This window comes from Crocuta crocuta, unplaced genomic scaffold, assembly GCF_008692635.1.
Source record: "Crocuta crocuta isolate KB4526 unplaced genomic scaffold, BGI_CrCroc_1.0 scaffold334, whole genome shotgun sequence".
Taxonomy (NCBI): domain Eukaryota; kingdom Metazoa; phylum Chordata; class Mammalia; order Carnivora; family Hyaenidae; genus Crocuta; species Crocuta crocuta.
In genome coordinates, this window is record NW_027533260.1 from 4083861 (window position 1) to 4093486 (window position 9626).

At 46.2% G+C, this 9626-nt stretch overlaps 1 protein-coding gene across 1 annotated transcript in view; it reads right to left on the reverse strand.

Moving 5' to 3' along the window:
• The window catches only part of ARHGAP35 (Rho GTPase activating protein 35), a 74013-nt gene extending 66143 nt beyond the window's left edge, over positions 1-7870 (reverse strand). The window contains exon 1 of the mRNA XM_077747055.1: positions 4008-7870. Within this exon, the coding sequence (XP_077603181.1) occupies positions 4008-7691 (3684 nt within the window). The 5' untranslated portion in view covers positions 7692-7870. The remainder of the gene's footprint in view (positions 1-4007) is intronic.
• Between the last annotated feature and the right edge of the window lie 1756 nt (positions 7871-9626).

Genomic DNA, 9626 nt, shown 5'->3' on the forward strand with positions numbered 1-9626 from the left:
GGCACGAACTGTCAAACTGGTTACTTGGTGCCTTATAGACCAAACAATGCGTGATTGAATTGGTTTGCTTTTCAATAGGTTGTCTTGTCATGTGGCAGCTACAGTGAGTGAAAGATTTTCTTTATCATTCTGTTTTGTCTTTTTTTTTTTAACACAAAGATAAGAGCACATCAGATAGAAGGGTGAATAGCCAATAATGTCTTCTCTTTAAATCCGTGGTCAAACACACGAAATTCAGCAACTCGAGCTTGCCCAAAAGGCACATTTTGTGGAGCAAGATTCCCCAGCCTGGTTTGGGTTTTTTTGTTTTTTGGTTTTTGGTTTTAAAATGAGACCCTGCCGTTCGTGATCCCATCTCTGCAAACGCGCGGTACCCAGAGACAGAGACCATGTGCGACACCGACTCTCCACAGACAAAGCATCTATTCATGGGCCCCGCTGAAGTGCAATCGTAGATTTTCAATTTCATTCAGCTGAGTGCGGAAGGCTCCCACTATGAGGGTGGGTTGCTAAATGGTTCAGCTGGGAAAAGGACCCAGAATGACAGTCAGCCTTACAGTCTGCACTTTCATTAACAGAAATGAAAGCGCTTCCCTCACTCTGACTCCAATGTTACAGTGAAGAGCTAATCTAGCAGACCAGCCAAGGGAAGCTGAGCGACTTCTCTTTCTCCACATCACTTTGGTACCCAGAGCATAGCTTTTTGTTGTCGTTGTTAGGGCTGTTGCTAGGGCGAGTGCTGAGAAAGCAGCTGGATAACACACAGGGTTAAAACTTGCACAAAAGGGAGGGACAATGTTGGTCCCTCGAGCCCTCAGCTAGACCAGACCAACACTCTCCTTTCCTTGAGTACACCCTGAACATTTTTACCCTCAAGCCGTCCTCACCTCCACCACTCCTTCAGTTCGACCCACTCTTCCAGGTCTAGCTAGGTGACCTGCAACACCTAACCCTGTCCAGGATGCAGTGTGCTGAGTGTTTCCTGTGCATAACCTCAGCCCAGTTCTCACAACCATGTGAGGAAGGTGCCGCTATGTTCTCCCCAAAGGGATGTGGAGAGGTGAGTCACGGGCCCCATGTCCTGGGGAGGAAGCGGAGGAGTTGGGATTTGACTTCAGGCTCCCGATTCCCGGGATTCCCAGAACCTGAGCTCCTAATCACCACACTCACTATGCTACCTTCACCGCCCCCTCCCCCCTAGCATGGGATTTCCCTTCTGCCTCAACACAGCGCCCCCTGGGCAGACCACCTATTTTCAGTAGTTGTGTGGGTCTTGCTGTGTCACCTGGGAGCCACAGCCCAGCCAAGAAGGATCTGTGCCACTTCCCCAGTGGTGTCTAGCATTCTGGCATGCAGGAGGCACTAAGTGCATTTTCCATTACCAACTGGCTCACCCCTCACTTCAAATAAATACTGTATTGCTTTGTCATGCCAATAAAAATCAAAGGCCAAATCCCGCACGTAGGGGTTGGCCTGGCACTCTCTGCCCCATGGCATCTTGCTTTTCCAGTAAAACAAGTGTCAGGCTGCTTTCTTAAGGCAGCAATTTTAATAGGAGGTTTGCCCGGACGAGGAAGAGAAGGCAGGCTCTGCTTATCTCTGAACTAGGGTGACAAAGCAGCTACACTCATTTCAAAGCACCATTTTCCACGGCAGGAAAAGACAATCGCTCCTTCTACTCACACTTTCCAGAGGATACTCCTGCGCTGGCCTCCGGCACGCTACTTACTGCTCTTGGGCCAGAGGTATCATTTTTATGTGACCTGAAGAGGTGTGGCCCACATAACTAAGACAGGAAGTTGATCACATCTTGCATGCTGACCCAGCAACCCAGGGTAAGGAAGTTCTAGGTTAGGAAGTGCTCTTCAAGAACATGGATGCCAGCTGTCTTCTGCTGGGTCTAACGTGTGTGCTCTTAAAGCCCGGCTTGTTTGGGAATGTGCCTTACAAGCATTATCTTCAACAAGTATTAAAAACGTAGTTAGAAGTCAGAGACTAGTTATAATTCAGTGTGCTATAATGCCACCTTCCTAAGTCCCAGGTGTGCAAACACCCCCACACGTTATGACTTCAGACAAGCTATTCTGGTAACAGTCTTCATCAGGAGTGGAGGAGGAAGAGAAGAAAGTCAAAATGTTGAAAATGTTTGGATTCCAGGATCAGGAGAGCTTTGAGGAACTACTGGGGAGGCGGGGGGAGGCAAATTTCTGACTTCCTAAATAAGAAGGATTTTCAATGGGTCTGCCCTAAGGGTCTACTAACCTGTAGAGGACAAAATACTGAAGGCAGGTGAAGGCATCCAAGAAAAAAACAGAACAAGGGGAAATCAAATAGGAGAATGCCTATGGTATTTATTAACGTTCAATTCAGGGATGGGGGGAAGACAGAACACACAACAATGCTGCCCTGCCCTTGCTGAAACTCCACAGGTAAGAAAACTCTGGAAACTCCAGCCAGTGGCGACCGGTGAACACTCCGAACGCTACCAGGGAACACAAAGCGAGTAGTATGTGCTCCTTGTGGGGCAGTGGCACCACGTTCCTCCATCTGCAAGGGTCTCCTAACCAGTAAGAATTAACTTCCAGGTAGTACTTACTTTACAACAGAATTGTCAACTCTTAAAACAGCTTGGGCTCTAGATCCTTCTGAGTTGGTATATCTTGTAATAACATAAGTTTTTGGCAGCCTTTCTTCCAAAGTTCCCTGAAATGTTTTCATACAAGTGACTTTGTTCTCTGCTGCTTCGCAGGAGGGAGAGGAGGAAAAACTTTCAACGCAGAGAAATGATCACTCTGTACATCACACGGCACAACACACAGTTCTATTGTCCTGTCTCACCAAGATGTCTTTCTCTGAAAAACAGAGTGTTTCCCTCTGCTCTAAATGGGGGGGAAAAAGGAAAAGCTGGGAAATACCCATCTCAAATCTTAAGCCCAGCGAGACAGGGCACTCTACTTTCCACACCGCAATTCTACACAAGATAAAGAGGCTTCACCTGCTGCTGTTTGCTCTACACCTGAAGGCAGGCCTGACACTCATAATACCCGCGGTTTACTTTCTCTCTTCTCCCCGCCCGCTCTGCCCCTAAACAAAATGTGAAGCCCTCACTGACAGCAGCAACCCACTTAAAATAATGCAGCTGGAGGGCACTGCACACAAATGTAACACAGGTTTATAACTCACAGTGGCAAGTTACTTCTTACTTTTCATTTACGTACGTAAAGACCCTTCGCACGAGTGAAGTATTCGCATCTGCAAATAAAATAATCATCCAATTTTTCCTATGCTAAAATGCAGCAACCTGTATGGGTCAATGAGGGAAAAAAGGAGCTTTTAAGAGGCATATGGATGAAATGTCTGTTTAGCAGAGACAGAAGCATGCAATTTTTTTTTTTTATTTTTTTTAATGTTTTATTTATTTCTAGGAGAGAGAGAGAGAGACAGCGTGAGCAGGGGAGGGTCAGAGAGAGAGGGAGACACAGACTGAAACAGGCTCCAGGCTCCGAGCTGGCAGTCAGCACAGAGCCCGACGCGGGGCTCGAACCCACGAACCGCGAGATCATGACCTAAGCGAAAGTCGGACGCTTAACCGACTAAGCCACCCAGGCGCCCCTAGAAGCATGCAATTTTAGATTCTGCTGTTTACGTAAAGCAAGTGCAAGCATCTTGTCACCGGCCTGGCTACCAGTCAGGATACCGGTAAGTTCCACACGACCTGCTCCTTCTGGAATCACCTAACTGTTGTTCTGGACAAAGACAACTCAAACTCAGGCTGCCTACCCAAGGTCCCTACTGCTCCAGAGCTGCCAGTGGTAGCAATCTGAGACACTGCTTGCTTTTTACACTGTCAGAGAGTAAAGAGACACACAGACCAATTTTTTTTTAAACCAGAATAAGCTGTCCTTGAAAAATCATCACTATCATCATCATCACCATCATCATCAGTCAGCGCTCACACAGACACTGTGCAAGCCACTCCCAGGACTCATTCCTGACCTACGTCTTACCTTAGTGTTCCTCCGTAGGCTACGAAGAATATTCCTCCTCCTCGGGTCTTCGTCTGTTTCATATGGAATGACGGCATTGTCCCCTTTATACCCTTGAGAAGCCTGATCCTCCTCTTTTTTCCGGATGGGCCCTAACTCATCATCACTTCCCACACTGAAGCTGGTTCGGTAACTAGCAAACCTCCCTAGCCGGCTGCATCTCGTCCTGTACAGCACTGGCTTGCTCACGATGGACACCTTGCGGCCTCGCTCTAGAGAGCTGGTGTCCATTTCACTGTCGGAACCATTGCCACTGCCGTTGGACTGGGCTTTGTTGATATTCCGAATGGTGATGATTTTGCCTTGAGTGCTGTCATGGGGCACTGAATATATGTTTTCTTCTTCGTTCCTTGGCTTGACCACAGCATCCATGGGCTCGGCATAATCAGAAGGATCAAACCCATCTGGAGGTAGCCAGGTGCTAGAAGACACAGACTTCCTCTGTCCATCTCTATGGCCTTGGTCTAAGTAAGACAGATCCCCCTTTGTAATTTCAAAATGGACAGGAGGCTTTGGTTTGACTGGTGGAGGTACTTTGTTGTTCAGTTTACTCTCAAAATTGCTCATGATGAAAGACAGCCCATCATTTCCCTCCAGTTCCATAGAGAGCTTAGAATGGTCTTTGGACAGAGAGGGCAGTGATGTGTCTTCTCGAAACAAGCTGTAAGAAGGGGGCTCGATATCCTCTTCCGAATCCTGCAGGTTTGAGTTGCAGAGGGGAGAGCCCGCTCGGGGAGAGTTAAACACTTCTTCTGTGGTGCTACAGGCCTCGGCTGCGTTATCGTACATATGAGTAGCCTCGATTATGTTCTTTTTATCCACCACATCTTTAAAAAATGGGTGGAAGATCTCAAGCTTATGCTGGGGCTGGCTACAGGGGATGCTTGTGAACCTTCCATCGATCTCTTGAGCAATCTCCTCCCCTTCAGTCAGCTGTTCCCGACTTAAGTCATTGTCCAGGACATCTATAGCGCCATCAGTGAGTGCGACCAACTGAATGGGGATAATATCCTGCACTTCACAAAGAAAGGCACGTAACATAGCCAAGGAGGCCTTACGTTTGGCTGAATAGAAAACAATGTACCCATGGACCAACCGGCTTTTTCTGATGCTAAATGAGGAATGGTACGAAAGAACGGACAGTTCAATGCGCTTCTTGTGGAGTCCGATTGGTAGTTCAAGTAAAACAGAGTTGTTGCTTCCACAATGGGAAGACTTACAGGTTTGGGACTGAAGGACAGGAAAGAGTATGTCATCTGCACTGAAAGGATCTCCACACATCAGACACATGACAATTCTCAGGTCGACGTCAGCCAGATCTTTGATGCTAGCAGTGGAACTGACCAGGTTTAAGTTACGCTTGGAGTCCAGGAGTCCCTTCAAAACTTGACTGATTTGCTTTTCATTAATGTTGCGTCCATAACCGATCCCAGCAGAAGCAGGGTCGAGGAAGACACACTGAAGTTTGCTGGCAATCTGCTGACCTTGCTGTATTAGGCTATGCAGGGTCTCTCCACTGGTGTCTCCTCTCTTGTTAACCAAGATTAATGTCAGGGGGAGATGGGCTAAATGATTATCTCGCCTGCCAAGCGTGGACTCTCTACTCTTCTCTATACTCTCCACCACATACGATAGAGACTCCTTTGAATTGTAAAGGCAGAGGCAGCCATGGGGCTGAAATGTCGGCGTCTGGAAAGAGTTCACAGGAAGCCTGACATTCCCTTCTATTGGCCTCAGGGAAAGCTCATACATTTTACCATCTATCACATACTTGTCATCGTTTGTACAGAGAGCTCGAATCTCATTGGCCAACTCCCGTGCGAGGCCATCTTTGCCTAAGATAACCAAGTTGATCCTATCAATGTTGGGGTCAGAGAGTGAATTTTTCTGATTCCGGTCAGATGGTCGGATAAACCGAGAACTAATCAAGTGCTCAATCTTAGCATCCACACACGCGGGGCAGCTGGGGCATGTTTCCTTGGTTGGGTGATACACAAAATGAATGTGCTTCAGGATAAGGGCATCTCGCTCCGCTTGGAGCTTCTGTAGTGCTTTAAATCGCTGCTCCTCCCCCAGAACATCCTGAATGACGCCCATCTTCTCCTTGCTGGGCTTCGCATCCAGCTCCAGCTCATAAAACAATTCTGAATATTCCAAAAGCAGCTCCTGAAACTCTTCCTTTGCTCTGTCTATAATTTGCTTTTGGTGTTTGCCATAAATATCCATGTATACGGATTCTTCCAGCCACTGGTAGAAATCTTCATTCATAATAAAACTACGGGCCTCTTCCCAAGGCTTTCCGGGAGTTATGAAGGGAGAGGTCTCCAGGTTTTCTTTAAATGCCCTTCTCATCTCAGCTCTTTTCCTCTCGTTCCGCAGCTTCTCTAAGTGGGCCTCGTACAGCTGCTCGGCAGGGACAGTATCCATCAAGTCGAAGGGAATCCGCTCATTCTCCATGTTGTCAATGTGGCTGGTGGCATCCCACGGCGTCTCTTCAAGCACAACAAACCACTTCAGGAATTCTGGCTTGGTCTCCAAGAGCTTTTTGGTTTTTATGCAGCTTAGGTGGTCTATTTCATCTAGATTGGGGATAAGCGCTTCAAAAGCTAACGGCAGGGCTGCCAGGTACAGCTTTCTCCTGCGCTCAATGTGCTCGTGCTTGAGGCGGTGGATGTGCTGGAGAAACAGCTTCTTGGCTTTCTGAGTACCTTCCAGGTAGACATAGTCCTGGTACTCGGGAGAGGCCTGCATCTTGCGACTGACACTCGGCCAGTTCTCGTTGTGGTTTTTCACGATGCGACTCACCAGCCACTCATACTTGTCTTTTGCCGTAGCTATCTGCTGACTCTGCTGCTTGAGAGCTTCAAAATAAGGAATGATTTTTGTCTTTCCCCGACTTTTATCAATAAGCTGCACTAAGGTGCTGAAAGCCAAGTCCACGTTTACGTTGGATCTTGCTGAGGTCTCCACAACCTGGAGGTTCTTTTTGCTTAAGGCAAAAGTATGTGCATCTCTAATGTACCGCTCAACGCCCTCATCACACTTAGTCAGGACCACCACTATGGGCTTTTTTGTTTTTGCAAGCTGATTGTAGAGATTGGACACAAACTTAAGCTGGTCATCAAAGTTCCTATTCATGCCCCTGCTAACGTCAATACCAAGAAGAAAACCATCAATCAGCAGCTTTCCATCTGGCATTTGTTTCTGCTCAAAGTCCTGCTCCAGCCCCAGCTGGTCAGTGCAAAAGTACATGAGTTTTTCAGCTGATGCGAGCTTGGTTGCGGCAGCTCTCTTGATATAGGGCTGCAGGGCAGTGCTTCGATGAGGTTGAAAAGTCTGATCATCGATGAACTCAGTCTGCTCCACAATGTGCATCTTACATTCCACACAATCCTCCAGGGAACGGCTAACTTCTCCCCAATACAGAAAGTGGTCATTATTGACCACTCGCCCGCCAAAGTCACTGGTGCTGAGGACCGAGGTATGGTCCAAGTGAAACTCATCAGCGCTGGGGCGCACGAAGCGGTTGCACAGACAAGACTTTCCAATGCCACACTGGCCCTTCTCCTTCTCCGTCCCAGACAATCCCACCACACTGATGTTGTAGGTGGGAATGCGGACATCTTGCTTTCTTGCCATCATCATCGTCGACACATCCTGCCACAATCGGCCACTTCCAAGATCAGATTAGTGTTTTCCAGTGGACCTGATGGCTTCCCCACATTATCAGTGGGGGCCAGCTGCCCACGCAGCGCAAGTGTCAGGTCTCATAGTGTTTGTACACCAGTACGAGGTCACTTTTCACCACTTCTCATCGCCAGATAGTAAACATGTCTTCCTAGACAGGGGGAAGAAAAGAAAACCCATCAGCATCATAATTTTGGAACCTGATCTTAGTCGCTGAACTACAGCAAAAATCAATTTTCTTAGTCAACAGATACTTAAACATGAAATGTGCCAGGCCTTATGCTGAGTGAAGATATGAGTAGGACATTTATGTGCCCTCCATACATCTAACAGAGGAAGACATGCAAGCAAGCAGTTGTACTGGGTGTTAAAACAAAGAGTTTGAGGGCTTCTTAGAGAAATGGCTGATACCACGGTTAGAGCAGAGTTGGTACGAGAGGAGCCTAGAACATCCTGCTGTGCAGGAAAGGAAGTGCTTGAAAAAACGATAGGGCACCTCACAAAGACACAGGAGCCAGCTTGAAGGGGGATCCCACTGGTCAAATCTGAAACAATTTGAGCACCAAAATAATTAAATACAGTAGTGAATTATAACCCACTGCCCAAAATAGGAACTTGAGTTCATACGACTGGATAAGACAAAAGTCTTATCTAGGGTATCTTACCTGATACCCTTTCTAGGCAGAAGATTTTGATGAGAATCAGGATATCTGCACAGAATTGAGGGGCCTCCTGATATGCTACTTATTGTTGCAAAGGAAAGAGGTATGAAAAGCACTAATTATATCATAAAGAAACTGGGTTACCACCTGGATAATGAAAATTATCACCACAAAAGAGGGACAAAAGGACATCATGGGCCTCCAGATACGGTACCTCCAAGAGGATACACTACTAAGTGGTGTGAATGACCTAGAAGTACTACTTCAACCTAGTCATGAGAAAACATGATATAAACTAAAAATGAGCAAGATTCTATCATGGGGAGGTAGTGCACAATCTATACTTTTCAAAAAATAGCAATGTCACAAAAGACAAAGAATGGCTATGTAAACATTCCAGATCAAGAGAAGTTAAAGAGACATCATAACTAAATGCAATTATTCTAACCTAGAATGAATTCTGCACCAGGATGGGAAACACACGACATTATTAAGTCATTTAATAATACTGGCCTATGAACCGAACATTAGATAGAAGCATTTGATCAATGTAAATTTAGGAACATGATAACTACCATGTGAGCGAATAGCCTACTCTTATAAAATACACACTGAAGTATTTGGGGGGAAAAGGCCATAATGTATGTGATTGGTCCAGAAAGAAATATGTATATATACTGAGAAAAAGAATGCAAATGAGGTAAAATGTTAACAACAGATAAATCTGGATATTTCTTTGAGCTACTTTAATTTTTTTGCAACTTTCCATAAATTTGTGATTATTTCCAAATAAAAACCTTTTTTTTAAATTTTTTATAATTAAAAAAAATTTAATGTTTTTACTTCTGAGAGATAGAGAGAGAGAGAGAGAGAGAGAGTGTGAGCAGGGGAGGGTCTGAGAAAGAGGGAGACAACAGAATCTGAAACAGGCTCCAGGCTTTGAGCTGTCAACACAGAGCCCGACGCGGGGCTCAAACCCACAAACCCTGAGATCATGACCTGAGCCAAAGTTGGACACTTAACCGACTGAGCCACCCAGGAGCCACTAAAAAGCGTTTTTAAAAAGGTTTGACTATTGGGTGGTTTCCCTGATGAGAACATCATAAGCTCTGTGAGGACAAATCCCACCCCTTCTTGTTCACTTCTGTATCCTCAGCCTATGGCACTATGGCACTGTGCTTGGCACAAGTATTTACTGAAGGAACGAGTAAGGGAATGACTATGAGGGCAT